General features: G+C 41.6%; 2 protein-coding genes across 5 annotated transcripts; both read right to left on the bottom strand.

Annotated features, from left to right (window-relative positions):
• Positions 1–251: 251 nt before the first annotated feature.
• Positions 252–9,847, bottom strand: LOC138983265 (uncharacterized). Of its 2 annotated transcripts, none has more exons than XM_070356693.1 (3): positions 9,674–9,847; positions 7,244–8,279; positions 252–365 (listed from the first exon to the last, which is right to left on the bottom strand). In XM_070356693.1, the coding sequence occupies exons 1-3, from the start codon at positions 9,674–9,676 to the stop codon at positions 358–360; spliced, it is 1,047 nt and encodes a 348-aa protein (XP_070212794.1). In that variant the 5' UTR covers positions 9,677–9,847; the 3' UTR covers positions 252–357. The 2 variants fall into 2 exon arrangements, with proteins under 2 accessions (XP_070212794.1, XP_070212795.1); XM_070356694.1 differs by having other exon boundaries at positions 7,262–8,279.
• A 6,310-nt stretch (positions 9,848–16,157) lies between these two features.
• Positions 16,158–23,265, bottom strand: LOC138981074 (uncharacterized). 3 transcript variants are annotated; one of them, XM_070353900.1, is made up of 7 exons: positions 23,171–23,265; positions 21,985–22,197; positions 20,631–20,733; positions 18,907–18,966; positions 18,154–18,315; positions 17,077–17,161; positions 16,158–16,437 (listed from the first exon to the last, which is right to left on the bottom strand). In XM_070353900.1, exons 2-7 carry the CDS (start codon positions 22,170–22,172, stop codon positions 16,172–16,174), a joined length of 864 nt encoding a protein of 287 aa, XP_070210001.1. In that variant the 5' UTR covers positions 22,173–22,197; positions 23,171–23,265; the 3' UTR covers positions 16,158–16,171. The 3 variants fall into 3 exon arrangements, with proteins under 3 accessions (XP_070210001.1, XP_070209999.1, XP_070210000.1); XM_070353898.1 differs by having other exon boundaries at positions 23,098–23,254; XM_070353899.1 differs by lacking the exon at positions 23,171–23,265 and having other exon boundaries at positions 21,985–22,652.
• Between the last annotated feature and the right edge of the window lie 742 nt (positions 23,266–24,007).

The raw sequence follows: 24,007 nt of genomic DNA, 5'->3' as shown, positions 1-24,007 counted from the left end.
TGTGTGTGTGTGTGTGTGTGTGTGTGTGTGTGTGTGTGTGTGTGTGTGTGTGTATGTGTGTGTGTGTGTGAGAGAGGAAGAGAGAGAGAGAGAGTGGAAGTGAGATAAAGTGTGTGTGTGCGTTTTCAAGCGTTAACAACTGAACAATCCAAAGTTAGAGATTTTTCAACCTTCATTACTAGTGCATTCATTCACATCCTTACAAAGGGGTAAATTCATGTCACACACACACACACACACACACAGAAAAAAACTGGAAGAAACTCTTTATTTTGGCTGTGCCTTGTAAGGTTGACGAAACTCGAAAGTGTTTGTTGTTTGAAAAAGTCCTTACTAAAGTTGCTTGATCCGTTGGTTTTATTTTCCTGGAAAAAGAAGAAGAGAGGTCACATGTCATATTTCTTGAAACAGACAGGAAAAAAAGAAGAGAGGTCACGTGTCATATTTCTTGAAACAGACAGGAAAAAAAGAAGAGAGGTCACGTGTCATATTTCTTGAAACAGACAGGAAAAAAAGAAGATAGGTCACGTGTCATATTTCTTGAAACAGACAGGAAAAAAGAAGAGAGGTCACGTGTCATATTTCTTGAAACAGACAGGAAAAAAAGAAGAGAGGTCACGTGTCATATTTCTTGAAACAGACAGGAAAACAAGAAGCGAAGCCTTCAAGGCTCAGGTAAGAAATCGACAAACAGTAACACAAACTCAATCACTTCGTCACACATACACACACATACACACACAGTAAGCGGCATAGGTGACACTGTGCAAGAAAGCGAGACACTAGATCTAGATCTGAATGGCCGATTTCGAAGAAAAAACTAGTCTCGGCCCGCTCAAAATAACAATGACCCAGACTTTCAGTAATTCCTTCGCGTGACGTCTAACCCTCTTACGTCATAATGTGACGTCTTCAAATGTTGTGACGTCTTCGAATGTTAAAGTTTCTACCACAGACATACATACATACGCACGCACGCACGCACGCACGCACGCACAGACAGACAAAAGTTAGCATCGCATAGGCTACACTTACGTGAGCCAAAAATAAGAGAGGTCACATGTCATATTTCTTGAAACAGACAGGGAAAAAAGCAATAACAATGTAGAAGCACACATCTGTATCTCTCACAACCTACACGAATGTAGGAGGAAACAAGGACTAATAAAGAGTAAAAAATTGAAAGGCAACATGCACCCAGCACACAGACAGAGAGGACACTTTTTGCACGGAAAAGATCCCATATTTCCAACCTACTTTTCTCTCTTAGAAAGGAGCATAATTATTGTATGTTTAAGGCGAAAGAAAAACATTCAGTGTCCAGTTCTCCGATGGACCTGAGCTGTCCCTTCTGACCATAGCCCTCAATTTTTGGATCATTGGAGGGAAGAAAAGGAATTATAGAAAGTTGATGCGCAGACTACTCAGGGGAATGGATAACCTCCCACACCTAGAGGGAACACAACTGGCACGAGTTCCAGCAATGAAAAGCGTTCGTTGACACAAAACACACACAAAAACACACACAAAATCACTTGACTACTAAAAAAAAAAAAATATTGACAATGGAAAAAGTTACCAACCTTCTTACTCTAATTGTGTTGTTTTGTCATCGGACACAAGCAATATACGGTGTGTGTGTGTGTGTGGCCTAATCAAAATTAAAGATGCATTCCTTCCTGTGCATACCATCTCATAAAATCATGGGCTTTCACATGGGATAACATGGAGCATCCTTCTACCTGATACATGGCCCAAATTGTACAGCCTAGCTGTTTGCTATGCAGTGGGACGTTTTATGCTGAAATAAGTTTGTAATTGACACCAATGTCATTCTGCGTAATTTATTCGGCCCAAAATCCCCACCCTGCACACAAAGCTGCCAGGGTGTTGAATTTTGGTATGTATCCACATGGAAGGATACTCTCATTCCATGTAAAATCCTTTACAGATATCGTTTACACAGAGAGGAGGGTGTCTTAAAAATAGTTTTGAAGGATTTGGTTCAGTCACCATTTTAAACAGAAAACGGGTAAAATCAAACAGAATTTATATCGCTGTGATACAGCTGAACCCAAATTAAAAACAAAACAAAAAATAAACTTACACATAAAACAAAACAAAAAATAAACTTACACATATAAACAAAACAATCAAACCTAAAACAAAAAGCGAAAATCAGATCTCGCAAAGGAAGTAGTCTTAAAATGGAGTTACATTTAATAAGCATTCAAATACATGTAGCCTACATGCTTTGTACAAGTGGCCCTCGTCGGTTGAAGGGTAACTCTATTTTTTTTAAATGAAAGAAATTTAACTTTAAAACGTTCATGACGACAGAATTAACTGACATAGTCAATAATGTAAGAAAGTAAAAAAAAAAAAAAGGAATTTTATTACGTCAGTAATACTCATAATTTACTGATATTGATAACTAAGAGAGATAATGGGAGAGAAAGAATGCTGAGCGCTGAATTGTTTTGTGTACTTAGCCCACACATCGAAAAAGACAGATAGACTGCTAACGTTCCAAAATTCAGAATCAAAAAACAAGAACAGCAAGTTATTGGAACGTTTAATTTATGGCAAAACAAAGCTAGTGGTCTTTAAAGTAGCTATAGGGAACGTTTAATTTATGGCAAAACAAAGCTAGTGGTCTTTAAAGTAGCTATAGGGAACGTTTAATTTATGGCAAAACAAACCTAGTGGCCTTTAAAGCAGCTATACAAACACTTATGTTACAGATAATGAACTTAGCTTCCAAAGCGTTGTTAAAGTAGCTATACAAACACTTATGTTACAGATAATCAGCTTAGCTTCGAAAGCGTTGTTAAAGTAGCTATACAAACACTTATGTTACAGATAATGAACTTAGCTTCCAAAGCGTTGTTAATGCTCAGTCACTGGCGAAACTTTACAGATCATTGGGTTGACGTACTTGTGAACGTAATGTTTTGTTTTGTCATAAATTAAACGTTCCAATAACTTACCATTCTTGTTTTATTGGTTGTGTGTGTGTGTGTGTGTGTGTGTGTGTGTGTTTTTGCAACTGATCAGCCCACAGTTCCATCTAGTGTCACGTGCTGTATCTGTGCCTGGTTAGGCCGTGGAAGGATGTCCACTTCACAACGGACAGACGGCCACGAACTTGATGCTCTTGTCAAAAGTGATGGATTAAGATGACCTCTCTAATGAGCGTGTCATTAGCCGAGGACTTGTAGTTAGGCCTCAGGCCAGTTAAACGTCAACTATCGTACCCTTAAATTACAGGTAGCCGGAAACTCGGATTTGACAGCCTGACACGAGGACTCGGAATTGATTACTTTGATTTTTAACCTGACACGTTCTCAAATGTTAAGGGTCACTTCCTGCATTGATAAGATGTAAATATACACATATATGGGCTGGGTGGCCGAGTGGTAACGCACTTGCGCTCGGAAGCAAGAGGTTGCGAGTTCGACCCTGGGTCAGGGCGTTAGCAATTTTCTCCCCCCTTTCCTAACCTAGGTGGTGGGTTCAAGTGCTAGTCTTTCGGATGAGACGAAAAACCGAGGTCCCTTCGTGTACACTACATTGGGGTGTGCACGTTAAAGATCCCACGATTGACAAAAGGGTCTTTCCTGGCAAAATTGTATGGGCATAAATAAAAAAAATGTCCACCAAAATACCCGTGTGACTTGGAATAATAGGCCGTGAAAAGTAGGATATGCGCCGAAATGGCTGCGATCTGCTGGTCGATGTGAATGCGTGATGTATTGTGTAAAAAAAATTCCATCTCACACGGCATAAATAGATCCTTGCGCCTTGAGTCCGAGTAGTCTGGAGATACGTGCGCGATATAAGACTTCATAAATCAAATCAAATTTTAAATCTCTTTAATTGCTTCCCGTCAGATATATAGTGTGAACGTTCCGAACCGCTGTCCTAGTTAGCAATACCGAAGACCGAACTCCCTCTCTCCTTTTATCACGCACACGAGCACGCACAAAAACACGCACACGCACGCACACACACACACACACACACGCACGCACGCACGCACACACACACACACACACACACACACACACTGACACACAAGAACAAACAGTCCTTTCCATGCCCGGAGGGACAGCAGGAATTCCGTCCGTATTAGTCACTGCCCGTCCGTATCAGTCATTGACCGTCCGTCATTGACCGTCCGTATCACTGAGTCATTGACCGTCCGTATCACTGAGTCATTGACCGTCCGCATCAGTCATTGACCGTCCGTATCAGTCATTGACCGTCCGTATTAGTCATTGACCGTCCGTATCAGTCATTGACCGTCCGTATCAGTCATTGACCGTCCGTATCAGTCATTGACCGTCCGTATCAGTCATTGCCCGTCTGTATCAGTCATTGACCGTCCGTATCAGTCATTGCCCGTCCGTATCAGTCATTGACCGTCCGTATCAGTCATTTCCCGTCCGTATCAGTCGTTGCCCGTCCGTATCAGTCATTGACCGTCCGTATCAGTCATTGCCCGTCCGTATCAGTCATTGCCCGTCCGTATCAGTCATTGACCGTCCGCATCAGTCATTGACCGTCCGTATCAGTCTTTGCCCGTCCGTATCAGTCATTGACCGTCCGTATCAGTCATTGACCGTCCGTATTAGTCATTGACCCCGCCCGTATCAGTCACTGACCGTCCGTATCAGTCATTGCCCGTCCGTATCAGTCATTGACCCCGCCCGTATCAGTCACTGACCGTCCGTCATTGACCGTCCGTATCAGTCATTGACCGACTGTGAAGCAGGCAGGCAGTATATTGATATGATCATGTGGGAATGACGATCTTTTCCTGGACATTGCGGAAGAACATTCAGGGAAAGCAGCTGGCAAGATCAAATACTTTGGTTGTGTCACAGTGTGTGTGTGTGTTTGTGTGCGTTGTAAGCGAGAGGGAGGAGGGTGGGGTAAGGATCGATGTGCGTGCGTTCGAGCAAGCGTGTGCTCATGCGTGCATCAAATTAGATGTGTGACCGCATGCATATGTTAACAATAATTTGCCGTTTGTTATGTTATATGTTATATGAAGTCTTATATCGCGCGCGTATCTCCAGACTCGGACTCAAGGCGCAGGGATCTATTTATGCCGTGTGAGATGGAATTTTGTACACAATACATCACGCATTCACATCGACCAGCATATCGCAGCCATTTCGGCGCATATCCTACTTTTCACGGCCTATTATTCCAAGTCACACGGGTATTCTGGTGGACATTTTTATCTATTCCTATACAATTTTGCCAGGAAAGACCCTTTTGTCAATCGTGGGATCTTTAACGTGCACACCCCAATGTAGTGTACACGAAGGGACCTCGGTTTTTCGTCTCATTCGAAAGACTAGCACTTGAACCCACCACCTAGGTTAGGAAAGGGGGGAGAAAATTGCTAACGCCCTGACCCAGGGTCGAACTCGCAACCTCTCGCTTCCGAGCGCAAGTGCGTTACCACTCGGCCACCCAGTCCTCTTTAGAGTGTTTTTATATTTAGTCAAGTTTTGACTAAATATTTTAACATCGAGGGGGAATCGAAACGAGGGTCGTGGTGTATGTGTGTGTGTGTGTGTGTGTGTGTGTGTATGTGTGTGTGTGTGTGCGTGCGTGCGTGCGTGTAGAGCGATTCAGACCAAACTACTGGGCCGATCTTTATGAAATTTTACATGGGAGTTTCTGGGATTGATATCCCCGAACATTTTTCTTCTTTTTTCGATAAATGTCTTTGATGACGTCATATCCGGCTTTTCGTGAAAGTTGAGGCGGCACTGTCACGCTCTCATTTTTCAACCAAATTGGTTGAAATTTTGGTCAAGTAGTCTTCGACGAAGCCCGGACTTCGGTATTGCATTTCAGCGTGATGGCTTAAAAATTAATTAATGACTTTGGTCATTAAAAATCTGAAAATTGTAAAAAAAAATAAAAAATTATAAAACAATCCAAATTTACGTTTATCTTATTCTCCATTATTTTCTGATTCCAAAAACATATAAATATGTTATATTTGAATTAAAAACAAGCTCTGAAAATTAAAAATATAAAAATTATTATCAAAATTAAATTGTCCAAATCAATTTAAAAACACTTTCATCTTATTCCTTGTCGGTTCCTGATTCCAAAAACATATAGATATGATATGTTTGGATTAAAAACACGCTCAGAAAGTTAAAACGAAGAGAGGTATAGAAAAGCGTGCTATCCTTCTCAGCGCAACTACTAAACCGCTCTTCTTGTCAATTTCACTGCCTGAACGGTGGACTGACGATGCTATGAGTATACGGTCTTGCTGAAAAATTGCATTGCGTTCAGTTTCATTCTGTGAGTTCGACAGCTACTTGACTAAATATTGTATTTTCGCCTTACGCGACTTGTTAAAATAGTATTGTGATACATCCTATCCAAAATAAACAGCACCGAAAAAGGGAAGCGTTTGTGCTTTTTACATTGAGTTTTGACTAAATAGTGTTTTAACATAGACCAGGAAGTGAAGCGCTGGATTATGTGCGCGTGTCTGTGTAGGGCCTACGTATATGTAGAGCGATTCCGAGAAAACTACTGGACCGATCTTCACGAAACCTTACATAACAATTCTTCCAAATGATACCCCCAGAATGTCTTCAAGTTCTTCGATAAATGTCTTAGATGACGTCATACAAGGCTTTTAATGAAAGTTGAGGCGGCACTGTCACGACCTTATTTTTAAACAAAATTAATAAAAAATGTGGTCAAGCAAACTTTGACTATAGGATTGCAGTTCAGTTAGAAGCTTAAAAATGTATAAAGTTGTCATTAAAATTAATTTTCACTAACAGCGTTCCCTCTTTATTTTTGTTGGCCGGTTCCGGGTGACTGACCAGCAAGCTAGCTATCCCCATCTCGCGGAGGCTGATTGATCGTTGCGGATTTTATTACAAGAATCGCCAGCGGCTCCTAGTTATACGCTTATGAAGGAATCAGGAAGATAAGTTTAGTTCGCCACCACGCACGGCGACCCGCGACCCCCCCCCCCCCCATCACTCATCATGATACCCCCCACACATAATCCCCCACTCACCCCCCCCCCCCCCCGCCCACACACACCACGCACGGCGACCCTCGACCCCCATCACCCCCAACACTCATGATACCCACCCACACATAATACCCCACTCACCCCCCTTCCCCCGCCCACACACACACACACACACACACACAAAAAACGTTTGAAAACTAGATCAATTACCATAGGAGGTAAACGCACCCTTTCCCAGCATGCCGAAAGAGCCGTAGAGGGGGCCAGCAAGCGGACCAGCAGCAAACCCACCAGGTCGTACACCAACCACCTGGTTGGTCGACACGAATCCAGGCCCGTGGCTGACCACCTGTTTGGACACGCGACCTGCAGGGCCCAAATTGACCGACTGCTTGGACACGAAACCAGGGCCGCGATTGATTACTTGATTGGATAGGAAACCAGGGCCGCGATTGACCGATTGCTGGGACACGAAACCAGGGCCGTGATTGACCGATTGCTGGGACACGAAACCAGGGCCGCGATTGATTACTTGATTGGATAGGAAACCAGGGCCGTGATTGACCGATTGCTGGGACACGAAACCAGGGCCGTGATTGACCGATTGCTGGGACACGAAACCAGGGCCGTGATTGACCACTTGGTTGGATAGGAAACCAGGGCCGCGATTGACCGATTGCTGGGACACGAAACCAGGGCCGTGATTGACCACTTGGTTGGATAGGAAACCAGGGCCTTGATTGACGAACTGCTTGGACACGAAACCAGGGCCGGCGGTGATACTGTGGCCCAACACCTGAGGTCCTGCAAGTCCGTAATGCAAACCACCAGCCGCGAGTCCTTGGTAACCGGCAACAGATGAAGGGTAGTGTTGGGTGGCGAGGGCGTTGTAGTGGTTGCCAAGCGTAGGGAAAGCTCCGTAGCCGTGTTGCAACCCTTGCACGTTCCTGTAGCCCAGAGCTCCTGAACCATATTTACCGCCGAATCCACCAAACATCTGAGACTTGTAACCCAAGGGGTTTAGCACCCCCAGTCCTGGGTTTCCTGCGTACAGACCGCCCCCGTGGGCGAGGCCGCCGAGATGCGTACCTCCGTATTTGTTGTACCCCACTCCTCCGCCGTAGCCGCCGAAGCCGCCATAGGCTAAGAGAGGCTTTGACGTGAGTTGGGCTCCGCCGTATGCAGGGAGGGCGTGAGTGAGCATTGAGGGAGCCAGCAAGCAAGTGAGGAGCAGGTTGAGACGCATCTGCACGTTGAAATGCATGGCTGTTAAGATTTATTAACCATTTATTAAGATTTATTAAGCACAATTAAGGCAGCACGGACATTAAAATGTCATTGGAAAGCTTTTCCTTTTTTTCCCCAAGGTTATTGGTATATAAAAATTTTAAAAATCAGAGAAAAGTGTTTTTTGTCCTATATAGGAATGTATTTGCATGATTTATGCCGGGATCAGAAGTTACTTTTTTTTGGACATTTTGGGGTAAAACATATAGTGTTGGGGAAGCATTCATGTTGAAGAACAATAAAGATGGTTGTATTTCACTCTGAAGAGGGAGGTCCCACTAGGAAATAACAGAGCATTTTCTACATATCATAGGCACAGAATACATTTCGAAAATAAGGAAAGTTTTTGTACTTTGACAGACTATTGAAAACAATTCTTTGGCAATTCTTAGAAAGGCTCTCTGTCATTGCATGGAGACATCCTTTCTTACGAAAACACACAGAAAAAAGAGCAAGAAAATGGAACAGCCTGTTAGTCTACACACACGCGAGGAGCGGGTTTACACTCATCTGCATGGATATACAATTATAACAGTATTCTGATTCGATAAGCAGTGTTTGCACTCAGACGTCAGCTGAGCACTGAAGGGATGATATCCACGGAGGGCAAACAGTGATCTGACCAAAACGATTTCTTTTGTTCATCAACTGACACTTTTTTTTTTTACAATTTCTTTCCGCGACTAATAATTTGATACATATCATTGTTATGATCGAAACTGATACAAAATATATTCTTCCGACTGTAGTTTAAACACCGGAAGAAATGGCTATTTAAGTGGAATAGACATAGACATAGACCACTTTATTATCTCAACGAGAAACTCAGGTGTAGTGTATCACAGCATTACAACATACAACATACAACGTAAGAAAAGTTCGGCTCACCATCTGAGATCTACCCAGACATTTACATGGGATAACAACATCCTTCCAATTAGACACTTAGGGTGAATTAATCTAATAAAAAATTAAGGCCACAGATGGCACGAAAATTTGGTCCGGCAAAAACATATTTTGGGTTTTCATCATTTCTAGCAGAGACATACGTCTCTGTTTCTAGGTACGTTGAACACCATATAATCATTGTGCGAAGTTCTTTTGTCATCTTCAACCTCTTTCTGGCAATAAAGCGATCCTGTTCAAAATATTTTATGAACATTTGACACCATTTTGAAAACTTTTGACGCTGCTTTCTCAGAATCGTTTTTTGAACACAAAGAAAATTCTGGTGGATGAAAGCACATCTCTTTGAACAGAAAAAAAGGTGAGAGGGAGAGAGAGAGAGTCGATGAAAACAAAAATTAGTAACAAAGACAATCATTATCGTAGAAAAGAGGAAAGGGTACATACCATTTTTCACTTGAAGTGCACGTTGCAGATAAATCAGTTTATTCTTCAAAGAAGTTGAGTAGGTAAATTACGTTAACAATTCTGTTCCTATCCTATAACTATGTTTCACTGTGTTCACGATAGTTCTTTTCTTACTTGTAAAATCTAATATCTAAATTACAAAACATGCGGTGGTTCTGTCCCGCGTTAGTCACTGACTAGTATTTATAGCGTATGCTACTATGACGTCATCCACGTGCGAATCTGTGATGACGAACTTCCTGTTTTGAATGAACCAATTAGACGCGTGTCGTACCAAAAGCTGTCACTCTCACATAACCAACAGCCTTGACAGTTTCGTTAAATCGAGGAGGGGTCAAATGATGACGTGACAAGAGTCCATCGCCTTCAGGACATTCCGGCAAGACAGCCATATATGGCGTGTTAAAATCAAAAACCTCAGATCCTATCCTCGGCGTATTAATAATAATAATAATACGAATATTTATAACGCGCACATATCTCACCAACAGGCGACTCAAGGCGCACATACACTCATTCACACACACGGAGACTTAAAGTCACCAACACACACACCATCAACCATTGCCGTTAAACATTCCAATTTGGGCCAAATGGTCACTCGTTCAGCCCGTGCGTGTGTCTCTTGCGCTAATCAAACGTTTTATAGTATTCGGTCTTCGGCATTGCTAATTAAATTCATTGATTTGTGCGGATGGTTGTAGCATTTACCCTGAAGACAGCCAACAAACATTTTATTTACATGTGTATGTGGGTGGGAGTGAGAGTGGGTGTTTGGGGGGGGGGGTGTGGGTGTGAAGTTGAAATAGTCATAGCTCTTATAATTCATATTTCCATTTTTGTTCTTGTTTGTTCGCTTGTTTTGGAATAAAGAACTAATTGAATTCGCTTTGCTTACTCCAAACGAGGCTCTGCTGATTTGAAAGGACCCGATTGCATTAACAAGAAAATTGGTTGATTAATTAAAATCAACATGGCCGAAGCAATGTTTTCATAAAAGAAGCGGTATTGTACATGTTGAATTTGGGTTACATGTGTTGCAGAGTATTTGAAAATTCGTAGGCATAAAAACATGCAAAGAACCCTTGGGCCAGTGCAAACCTGTCCGTACATTGCAGGTGGCCGGTCACGGGAGAGCCCCCCCCCCCCCCCATCTCACACACTCAGTCAGGCACACTGACGGACTGAGTGAGTCTTTGCTACTGGCGAACGAGCTCTACTTGTTCTAAAACAATAAGGTCAAACTACTACAACTTATAACTGAAATGAAAAAAACTGTCCTGTAAAAATGACGTTAAATCAACGGTGTCAGAAAAAGAGAGATAAAAGAAATCCTCAAATTCCTGAAGATACAAGCACCCCCTGAAAGCAGCCACGAACATACTCACAGAGGCACACATGCTTGTGCAGATACTTTGCAAAAATATGAATTGAAAACCTGCATAATATGTGGTAATTTCTTTGTTGTGTGTGTGGCTTCATTGAATACTTCAGGCAGTGACTTTTCCCTGTCCAGTTTTCTCTTTCGTCTCTCCCCCCCCCCCCCCACCCCCTTACCCTCCTCTCCCTTTACCCAGCCGCGACAGCACAAATTTGTAATCTGCAAGGCAGAGTACACATTTTCTAAAAGGAAGACTACTCCTCTTCAATTATATCCAGAGATCTTCCAGCTGTCTCCACCATAAGCCAAGTGGTCGAGTCTGATACCCCCTTTCCACACAACCGTTCTAGGTCCCGTTCCCGTACCGACCAAGGAACGGTGCGGGCACGGGAGGGACTCGGGACAGAACCGCAATGAATGTAACTGATCGTCAACGGAACTGCTTTGAACGGTAGGGTCGGTAGGGACGGCTGAGTTTGGGCTGCAGTGTTCAAATTTTTAGCCGTTCCCCTCTCGATTAGAATGAACGGTAATGGAACCTCAATCCATCGGTAACGGAACGCTTGGATCGTTAAAGGAACTTAGTAAAACAACGGTAACGCAACGGTAGCGCTCTCACACACTGAGTTGTCATACCCGCATTCCACACATCCGTTCTAGGTCCCGTTCCCTTACCGACCAAGGACGGCTGCCAATAATTTTTGATCAGACGCTGCTGAAAGATGCCAAAAAACGGCCGTTTGCGCAGCGTTCCATTGTGGCAGCATTCCGGCCTTGCCGTTGGTACGGGAACGGGACAAAGAACGGTTGTGTGGAATGGGGGTATAACTTTTGACACCGACAAACTGAAGAATGAACAGATCTATGAGGTAACCGTCTGAATGGTCCAGGCTCAGGAAACAAAGAGTATAATATGGCCTGGGGCGATTGTAGCTTCCCTTCTTCGTGTCCGATACTAAGGACAATAAATAGTAGAGCATAGTGCAAGTTCATGTTGGCATCTTCTCCACTGAAAGCTATAACCCAAAGACTGAAGACCAAAGTGCTTTACCCCACTTCTGACCCGAATCACCCCCCCTCCTGCTGGGTACACGTGCACTCAAGTTAACCTCTGCCGGCTTTGACCTGTGTGCCGGGAGTCGGATAAGAGAGAGCGAGAACGAGAGCGAGAGAGAGAGACACACACACATAGACAGAGACAGACATAGAAAGACAGAAGCGGAGAGACTCAGAGGGAGACACAGACAAAGACATACATACAAATCAAATCAAATCAAATCAAATTTTATTTTACGAGGGTTGTGGCATAATTAAGCAATATAAACGAGCTTCTTTTCAACCAGCCCTCGCCCAGAGAGGGACTATTCTAATCTTAAATACATATGCATATACAAACGTAAAACAATTACAAAAGATAAGCATGACAGTAAAAAAAGCAGAAAAACTATTTACATGACTATCATGATACACGTTGTTGGCTATACATACATTCTTGCGTTATGAAACACTGATGCTTATGGACAGATATGATCAATATGAAAATAATCAGAACGAAGTCTTCCATCACTGTGACTTTTCGTAATTTGACATTAAATGTAATGAGAGGTGTTTTTTGAAAGTATTGAGACTTGTTGGGACTCGAACTGATTCCGGGAGAGAATTCCACAAAACGCTGCCAGAATAAGCTAAACTTGATTTAAAGAGATCTTTCCGCGGAATGGGGACGTTGAATTTTCGGCTTGGTTTGGCTTTAAATTTTGTAATGAAAGCACTCGGTGCATGGCCGGAAAGGAATTTGTGAAGGAGCACGCCTTTATTTGATTTAAATCTTTCTTTTAAGGGCAAAATCTTAAGTTTTTTATAATCGTCCAAAACAAGACTGGATTGTTTTAATAGAACTGATTTTAGTGCTCGTCTGTGTAGACTATACAGTGGTTTTAAAATGTTTGCACTGGCTGAGTCCCAGATGGTCGAACAATAATCCGTGATGGTTTGTATGTATGCATTATAAAATAATAACCTTGAGTGTGGATCAAGAAAGTGTTTTATTCTGTTCAACAAATATATTTTCCTCGACATGGTTTTACACAACGATCTAACATGATGGGTCCAAGATAAATTATTATCGATATTTACTCCCAAAACTTTGTGATCTCCTACTTCCGCTATTGCATCGTTGCCAATTAATAAGGAATGAGGATTATTCTTGATGTTTTGTCTTTTTTGCCTTGTTGTAATTAACATGTATTTGGTCTTTTGGGGGTGAAGACTCATGTGGTTATATTCCGTCCAATTAATGAGATCATCTACACTGTTCTGCAATGATAAATAAACTTTGTCTAATTTTTTATCAGAAGTGTGTATGGTCGTATCATCAGCAAATAGTTCACAATCATCATTAACACTAAAAGGAAGATCGTTAATATACAGAGAGAAAAGAAGTGGCCTAAGGACAGAACCCTGGGGGACTCCATATAACACCGGTCTTTTACTTGACATAGTGGAATTCACGTAGACGGATTGCTCTCGTCCGGCTAAGAAAGATGAGAGGAGGCATAGGGTTTGGGGTGACAATCTATACTCAGCTAATTTTCTTAAAAGTAACTCATGATTAATGACGTCGAATGCTTTTGCAAAATCGACGAATAGGACACCACAGAGTTCATTATTATTAATGTTGCTAAGCAAGTTTTCAAGAAGGTTTACTAATGCTGTGTGGCACGAATGATTTTCTCTGAAGCCTGACTGATTTGAATGAATAAGGTCGTATTTCTTCAAATGTGCGGCCAAGTGTGTATATATGTGTTTTTCAAGTGGTTTGGATAAAACAGGAAGAATCGAGATTGGTCTGTAATTGGCGGGGTCAGAAGAATTACCTGATTTGAATAGCGGGATTATTTTTGCCTCCTTTAATTTGGCGGGAAAGTCAGATTTGTCCAGGCGAGAGAGAGAGAGAGAGAGAGAGAGAGAGAGAGAGAGAGAGAGAGAGAAAACTGTAACTGATCTCGTGAGAACGGTAACAAAACGAGACATGTCACCTCTTCGAATGCATTCCAATAGATGACCGCTCCTGCGGCCATCAATAAGCCTATAGCCTTACTGACTATGCTTATATACTTATCAAACGACATGACATTTCTGCCGTTCGCATACACAGTACAAATGACCGAGTTAACGAATTTGTCTATCGCGTTCATGCCTCCAGCAAATTTTTGCCAGTGCTCAGATTTGCCTAAAACTTTTGCAAATACTGATATAACCATTATTGGGCCTGCATGCAACGTCACGAATTTTTAGCTTAACACCCTGTATTAATATGAATATTTGTAAAGTTCTTTTGGAAACGTTACGTAACTCTACCTGTACTGCCAATGTATTCACAAAAAGTTATGGTGATCTTTATTCACCTATCGGTCGTGTTTGCTGGAAGTTTGAAACGTTTTCATTGAGACATTTAGGATATATTGAACTTTCAGTGTAGGACCCCCTAAAAAATGACGGCAAAACGTGCTCTTTTGGGCCTTTCAAACTGTAATCCCTACCTCATTTGAACACAGATTGTATCAAGACTAATCAAGTTAGGTACACATATCAGAACTGTTTTTGAATGGAAATTGAATGGCATTTCCATCGATATGCAGAATTGTTTCTTATCAGCAAATCCTGAATTTTTACAGATTTTAAAATACGGGACTATGGTTTTTGTCAGGTCGATTTTGGGGGTACCCTGACTTCGGCGGCGGTCACGTGATACCTACAACAGAAATCTTTAATCCGAAAAGTGTGCAAGGTAGCCAAGTTGAAGGGCCTTTAATGGCATATACAGTTTGTATAAAATGACACGTGAATGAATGTTTTAGTTGGGGTACGAAAATGGGTGCAATAACTCTTTTGCTCAGTTTGTATTAGTCTTGGTGAGAAGGCAATGCTAACTTTTCATTTGTGAGTTCTAGAGATTTCAGGAGTAAATGTAGTTATTTCGCTTAACAAGACTTGTTTTATATGAGCTGAAGGATTTCTCTTTTTCAATTGTTGATAGGTGCATGTGGTGCCGTTTGTCCTCCGTGTGTGTGTGTTCATGTCTCTTCTAAGTCGTTTATTTGCTTCACACACACACACACACACACACACACACACACGCACGCACACACACACACACGCAAGCACGCACTCACGCACACACAATTGTACGCATGCACGCATGCACAAACACACTTGTGCGCGCAATATAGGGCAAGTTGTTTCATGTTGGGTATGCTATCGTATGACTGGCAACATAAACTTGTTCGCTTTTTGTTTTGGATACAAATGATGATTATGGAAGGATTCCTTGTCATCCCAATATAGAAGGAGATTCTTGTAATCTAGTTATTTAAGACTAAGATGACCGTTAAAGTAAAAAGTGTTGCAACAAATCCAGCTCTCCCCTAAAAGTATGAAAGGATTGAGAACATGAAATGATGACAGAATATTTGAAAGAGTAAAATACTTGAAGTTTGTACTTGTCATAATTATTTGTCTATAAAATGCTGAGGGCCAAAGATCTGAATAAGAGAAAATATGCGACGGGCGCAGTGGCGTGGTGGTAAGACGTCGGCCTCCTAATCGGGAGGTCGTGAGTTCGAATCCCGGTCGCTGCCGCCTGGTGAGATTTTTCCGATCTCCCAGGTCAACTTATGTGCAGACCTGCTAGTGACTTAACCCCCTTCGTGTGTACATGCAAGCACAAGACCAAATGCGTACGGAAAAGATCCTGTAATCCATGTCAGAGTTCGGCGGGTTATAGAAACACGAAAATACCCAGCATGCTTCCTCCGAAAGCGGCGTATGGCTGCCTAAATGGCGGGGTAAAAACGGTCATACACGTAAAATTCCACTCGTGGAAAAACATGAGTGAACGTGGGAGTTTCAGCCCACGAACGCAGAAGAAGAGAAAATATGCAAAATCAAACAGAATGTTCAATACAGTTAAATACAAACTACATGTACTAATAAATAATAAACAGTTTGACAGACAAAAGAGACACAAACACACTGATGAAGAAATCAGCAAACAGATTAACATCAAAAGAACGAAAGAGGCACATCAGACAATATCATTTATTCACATTTAACACTATTTCAGTGGCTTCCAAATCATTCACATCAACATTTTTATCCAAACACAGTCTCTTTGCATCCCTGGAGCCAATCTTGGCGATGAAAACTTTTGTATGTCCAGATGATAATGCCGCAATCTTTTGTGCAGAGCGTAATTTGGTCAGGATTCCTCCTGTAACATCATGGGAGGATGTGGAGATTATCACGCTGTGACAAGCCTGGCCATCTGATGTTAGACTGACCCTCTTCACCAGTTTGGCACCTGCATGACAACAGAGAATTGGATACTTAAACATGCAGACAGACTTACATTCAAGGATGGAAGTAAGGTAGAAATGCAAAAGGTCCCTTGGAGTTAAGAAGGGGGCCCTTCCAATCTGAAGCTGAGAAATTTAAAAAAAAACAAAAACGAAAAGGGGGGGGCTATTTCATTTGTTTAGACTGACAAAAATCAGCATATTTACGCAGATCCCAAATTCCCATTCTTGTTCATTTCAGGTATCTGCCGAATGAAAAAACAATCAAACAAAAAGATATCAATACAGGTCTACTTTGTACAACCAGGGACCTAGATAACTGTTTATCCTGAAAAGACCTGCAATCTCACCAAACAAACATTGGTTCAGTCTTGATTGCAGGGGTACTTGCAATGAATGGACACCCGTGGAACCAACAACAAGTGTCCCTTAATTGCAGGTGGCCTTTCATGATAGGTCTATTTTGGTGGGAATAAAACAGACAACAAAAACTGGCCTTCAATGGGAGGTGTCTTCTCATCAGAGGGGCCTCACATCACAGGTATCAATGTAGTATTGTCAACTGCTGTCAGATCTAGTTTAATTCATTTGATAATTGCTGTTTGTAAAATAATGTGTGCACATGTAACGTGAAGCGTACATACCTTCTTCATGTGGAGGCTTGTCATAAACACCTTGTACATCAGTGAGGAACACAACGCGCTTGACATCAAAGTTACTGCATAAGGTCTAAAACAGACATAGAAATCTCCTTTTACTTTGTGCATTTTGGAAAGAGATTTGTATACAGACCAGGGCTGGCAACTTTCCTTAACTGTCTTCAGGTCATGTCATGCTGGTGAAAACAGTTGCAGCCACAGGGAACAAGCAACAGCTAGGCTGCTTCAAGGTTTGAGTGTAACATGCCTGCTAGTGCTAATAACTTCCTATTGTGTTCCCATCATAGTTCACAGTCAGCACCCATGCACGCATGCATGGACGCATGCATGGACGCATGCATGCATGCATGGACACAAGTACACAAACACACACACACACATAAAAGCTCACTCACACACACCCACAAACTCACACACAAAGACTGTATCCTTATTCAGTGGTCAGAACCCAGTCCATTACAGATGAGTACATTCACTCTCACACTCCAACAGATACATGTATGCACATAAACCTGCATCTTCACACTTGCAAACAAACACACACATGCGCACACACACACACACACACACACACACACACACACACACACACACATGAACACATGAACACATGAACATGACACCGTGGTGAGGGAGTGGAAGATCTACTGGTCTACTTATACTACTCTGTTGTAGTATTAGGCCAGACTGCACGCCCCGCCTACCTCGCGTCTAGTACAGTGGAACCCCCCTATCAAAACCCCCCATTTCAAGACACCCTCCTTTTTCTGACTCTGTTTTCTCAGACTTTTGTTCATGACCTCTGTAAATTTACCTCCATTTTCTCTCCTTTTTGAGACCTAATTTTCTCAGATTTTTCGAGGTCTTAAAAGGGGGTTCCACTGTAGCTGTACACACATCTATACTGCACACCTCAATGATAGTGTCCCCACTGTAGCTGTACACACATCTATACTGCACACCTCAATGATAGTGTCCCCACTGTAGCTGTACACACATCTATACTGCACACCTCAATGATAGTGTCCCCACTGTAGCTGTACACACAACTATACTGCACACCTCAATGATAGTGTCCCCACTGAGAACACAGCAGCCTTGCTCCGAGTCCAACACACAGTCACCATGGAAGACCGGTATGAGACCAGCTTGTATCACATCACTGATAGACTCTCTTGGCCACGTGTTTACTGCACGCTTGGATGTCTGCCAGCCTGGGAATGCCTGAAATCAAAGACTTATTTACATTTATAGAAATAAATCAATACAGGTCTTCTTCTTTCTTCTTCAGCGTTTCAGAATTTTCTGGTTACGTGTGAGCTCGTTCGCCCATTTCGGTTCCCCACACTATACTCTGAGAGCATAGTCAGCTTCACTCCACTTTCGTTGAGTAGGCATGCTGGGTATTTTCTTGTGCTTGCGTGTACACACGAAGGGGGTTAAGTCACAAGCAGGTCTGCACATAAGTTGACCTGGGAGATCGGAAAAATCTCCACTCTTAACCCACCAGGCGGCAGCGACCGGGATTCGAACTCACGACCTCCCGATTAGGAGGCCGACGTCTTCCCACCACGCCACTGCGCCCGTCGTATTGCTCACTTGAAACAAATGAAGAGACAAGTTTCCTTCTCATGAACTTGTTCTCATTTCAGAAAGCAGTTGGAGATAAGAGCTTTTCTCACAACATTGGCACAAAAATAAGGGAGCTTACTATTTCTTAGTTCCAAAACCTGAAAAATTGAGATACAAGGTTTGTGAATTACAGCGACCATATGTACAGTATCTCTTCAATAGGTGAGACACAAAGCTACTCACAGGACAGGCAACAGCTGGTAGATGTAGATCTGTCAGGCATTCCACTACATGCTTGTTCAGCTGAAAACACACAGAGTTATACATAAGACATGATGAGTACAGTGAAACCTTGTTTTCTCAGATTTAAAGTTGATAAGTTTATCCCAAGGCTTAAAACCCCTTCTTTTTTACAATATATTGTTTTCACCGATGCCGCAGCTGCAGGTAATTATATTTAAACCTTGTTAAGGCATAGCTTGTCAGGATGACTTTTCAACCTGCATACACTGACTGAAACATGGATCAGAAAACAAAAGCAATTAATGCTTCAAATTGCCTGCCCGGTCGCCAGGAGCGAGTAAAATATCCGCCGGGCTAGTAGAAACCGCCTGGAAACTCGAACGGCTGGCCAGTGAAAATGCAACACTTTTGGTTGTAATATCAAGTTTTAAAGCCATATAAACACTGTAGATCAACTGTGGTGTTTACCCGGCCAGTGAAATTTATGCCGGGCTAGTGATGACTTTCTTCAAGTTACTAGGCCGGCTGGCGAAGAAACATTTTGAGATTTGGCCATCCCTTTGCTTTCAAGCACACATACACATCAGAGTTACTGATTTACTGCCAGTCAGCTGTGTGCATTCGCTTGCCTGTCTGGGGGGGAACTCTGCCACAGCGCTTTAAAATCCTGAGTTATTTCTGAACATCGTCCATTTTGAAAATAAAATCTTTCAAATCAGTACCTTTTTCTTGCTCTGCTATGCTATGCTAACTTGGTTTTACTGTTCCCAGAACTAGTGTCTATTTTTCTTCCTGACTACCATGATATATATAGTTATACAAATACTAGAGCACTACAACAATAGCATGAAACTAAATGCAAAACAAGTCGCGTAAGGCCAAATTACTACATTTAGTCAAGCTGTGGAACTCACAGAATGAAACTGAACGCACTGCATTTTTCAAAATGACCGTAGTCCGCCGCTTGTGCATAACGGAGTGAAACTGACGAGCCTGTTCAGCGCGGTAGTGGTTTCGCTGTGCTGCATAGCACGCTTTTCTGTACCTCTCTTCGTTTTAACTTTCTGAGCGTGTTTTTAATCCAAACATATCATATCTATATGTTTTTGGAATCAGGAACCGACAAAGAATAAGATGAAATTGTTTTTAAATCGATTTCGGAAATTTAATTTTGATCATAATTTTTATCTTTTTAATTTTCAGAGCTTGTTTTTAATCCAAATATAACATATTTATATGTTTTTGGAATCAGAAAATGATGTAGAATAAGATGAACGTAAATTTGGATCGTTTTATATAAAAAAAAATGTACTATTACAATTTTCAGATTTTTAATGACCAAAGTCATTAACTTCATTTTTAAGCCACCAAGCTGAAATGCAATACCAAAGTCCGGCCTTCGTCGAAGATTTCTTTACAAAAATTTCAATCAATTTGATTGAAAAATGAGGGTGTGACAGTGCCGCCACAACTTTTACAAAAAGCCGGATATGACGTCATCAAAAGTATTTATTGAAAAAAAGAAAAAACGTCCGGGGATATCATTTCCAGGAGCTCTCATGTCAAATTTCATAAAGATCGGTCCAGTTTGGTCTGAATCGCTCTACACACACACACGCACAGACACACACACACACATACACCACGACCCTCGTCTCGATTCCCCCTCTATGTTAAAACATTTAGTCAAAACTTGACTAAATGTAAAAAGAGCCATGAGTTACCGTGGTAACAGAGTTTCTTGTTAGGCAAAAGCCTTGGTAGTTTTGGTCTTTACCAAGCCCTTCGTTAACCTTGTACAACTTGGCCTGGTGATGACCAAAGGATCTGCAAAAGGATAAAGAGATTAAAACATGTCATTATTAGCCCATGCACATGAATCCAGAGTCAAACAAGAAAAGAACAAAAAAAGAAAAGAAGAAACAAAAATTAAAAAAAAAAAACAGAAAGAGAAAAAAAGAAAGAACACATGTAAATAACGAAAGAACACATGTTAATAAAGAAAGAAGAAAACAAATAAATAAAGACTTAAGAAAAAGACAGAAAGAATCGTATACAATTTTAAGCAAATTGTGCAAAGGGGTTTAAATTTCAAATGTCAAGTTTTGACATTACAGGATAAGAATCCCCTGGGCCCGTGGGTTGAGGAAATTCTGAAAGTCAGGGAAATTTGAGGAAAGTTTTGCATGTGTGTGAGCTTCAGGCCTGGGAATGAGTGAAAGTGGTTTGACGGGAACATTTTGCGTTTTAAGCATTTGTAAGGGCACACAGAGGCTCTTTTCTTACACATTTAGAAAAGGACTTTGTCATATTTACAACGAATGGTGTATCATTCCCAGGCCTGGAGCTTGTGTATGTATGTACCCCCCTCCCCCTATTGCTTTTAAGCAGGTTGAATCACCAGTCACGCATGTGACCCTTTTGATATTTTTTTTATAGGTGTTTTTTTTTCACTTTGGCAATAAACTTATAAAGCATCTGCTTCAAGTGCGATGACACCAACAAAGAAGAAATTCTCCATCAGGGGTTGCAAAAAGTTGGAGTGACTTGCAATATGGCGAAAATGGTCATGGCACTTTAAAAATGCAGCATTTAATTTCTTTCTTTATTTGATGTTTAACGTCGTTTTCAACCGTTCAAGGTTATATCGCGACGGGGAAAGGGGGGAGATGGGATAGAGCCACTTGTCAATTGTTTCTTGTTCACAAAAGCACCAATCAAAAAATTGCTCCAGGGGCTTGCAACGTAGTACAATATATGACCTTACTGGGAGAATGCAAGTTTCCAGCACAAAGGACTTAACATCTCCCACACACTGCTTGACCAAAATCTCTACAAACATTGACTATACTCCATACAAGAAACACTTAACAAGTGCAAAAGGAGAAACAGAATCCGTTAGTCGCCTCTTACGACATGCTGGGGAGCATCGGGTAAATTCTTCCCCCTAACCCGCGGGGGGTAGCATTTAATTTAACGCAACATTTTGTGCTGTGAGTGCAACCCCTGTCGATGCAATTAAATCTAAACGAACAAGTAAAACAACAAAGAAACAATGAATAAGCTTTCAATCTTCACCCTGCACCGTGCACAACTACAATCCTCTGGCCTTCGTCATGACACCGCTTGATCAGTGCCGCCCCTTGCTGGAGCAAATCAGGCCGTAAAGTTTCCAGAACAGATTTGTCTGTGATTGCAGCTCCGCCCAGTTTGATCACCAGTGTCAGAGTATTGTCAGCTGCATTGTCTCCCTTGGACTTGGACATGCCTGAGGTGTCTGGAGATGTTTCTCTGAGACAAGTAAGAATGAAGAAAGGCCAGTAATTAAAAAATCGTTTCCAATGACAAGGCAAAAAAAAAACCGGGTCTGCAGGTATAACTTTTATTTTTTATCTGCACAGGTGCTTGTGGATTTTTATTGGCCAGAAATTGTGAGAGCTGTACGTGTCCCCTGGATGTCAGAGAAGAATAGCTCTCCTTGTAAAGTCATCAAAATCAAGTTTTGTCATTTTTCATGAATTTTTTTTTTTTTTTTTTTTAATGGTCAAGAAAAGTTCCAGGGTCCGGAGAAAAAAATAGGGTCAGCTGAGGAATCTGAAAGTTTGATTTGTTTTGTAGGCCTAACGAAGAATTAGGGATCTAAATCGATGATAGGTGGGTGCATTTCTTGTAGGAGCTTTTGGTTGAAATTTTTTTGTGTTTGTGGTACAGTTGAGCTCTCCACTACTCAGTGGGTTTTTTCACATATATATTTAAAAAAATAAAATAAAAACCTTTCTTACTTTTTGAAGATTAATTATAATTTGATCTTTCATTCAAAACAGCTGTGTAAAACTGAACATGAGCTTTTTTTCTTTACTGAAAACGAAAGTAAATAGACTTCGAAAACCAACTGGGAAACTAAACTTGAATTCCGTCGCACATTTATCTTTTCAAACACATTTAACAGCCTTATGGATTTTTAATTTTTTATTTTTTATAACTTATTCAGCCACAAATATAAACATATTCTACATACATAAAAAGCAAATAAGCCTGCAAAACCGCTCCAGTCCAACCACATTACTTCCATCCCCATTTTGAAATATCGCAACAACAGACTTCCAGATATATATATATATATATATAAGTATAACACGATCATATGTGTTCTCTGCATGTTTGTCCCCACATAAAGCATATTAACTCTACCTGTCCCAAGATAGGCCAAATGGTTCTAAGAGGACGTTAAAACTAATTATCATCACAGCACAAACGCTTTTACTACTCTTCGTCCTTCAAGCTCTGGGATTACTCAGTCCTTGTTTACAGCCCATAGTGTGATTGTGTGTGGTGCTTGTTATGAGTATGACCTCCCTTGTACAAATTGTAATCCATTTGAGAACAATTCCGTCTCGAGTCTGTCAAATATGCAAATAAATAAACAAGGATGGTTAGGTTGAACTTTGACCTATTCAAAGCCAGTTTCTTTCGCACAAAAAAAAGATCGTGCATAGCGAGAATTCAAAGTTGGTTTTAACAACCTTCTGGAAGAGATTGTTTTAAACCAGAGATAGTGTACAGATCTCTCTTTAAACCAATGGTTGGCCTCTGACAGTGCGGTCACCCCCCTCCCCCACAGCATGGACTCGAGATGGGCGGGGCTTGTGGGTTGGACTGATGTGGTCCCTAGACTACAATATTATGCAAACTAATTGCACAGCTGCCTGCATAACTGTGTGAGTAGTGTCTGAAGAGTTCAGCCTGAAAAGTGTTCATCATGTCCTGCAGCTGTGGGGTTCCAGTATTGTGTATGTGCTGTCCAGTATTGTGTATGTGCTGTCCAGTATTGTGTATGTGCTGTCCAGTATTGTGTATGTGCGCATTTGTACGATCTGTGTAAAACGTCTATCACACTAAAATAGAACCAAGGCGAACATGCAATTGCATGCATGTAGGAGAACAAAAAAAAAGTTTGAGTGAAATGTCACATACATTTTGTGTGTAGGTACGCTAATGGTCATCTCACGCACATACTCGTATGACACACAGTCACACATACAAAGTGACACATACAAAGTGATAGGCACATATACCAATCAAGATAACCCAAACTTGTAAA

This window comes from Littorina saxatilis, linkage group LG12, assembly GCF_037325665.1.
Source record: "Littorina saxatilis isolate snail1 linkage group LG12, US_GU_Lsax_2.0, whole genome shotgun sequence".
NCBI classification, from domain to species: Eukaryota; Metazoa; Mollusca; class Gastropoda; order Littorinimorpha; family Littorinidae; genus Littorina; species Littorina saxatilis.
The sequence above is the reverse complement of the archived record's forward strand: the minus strand, read 5'-3'. Positions and strand labels throughout refer to the sequence as shown.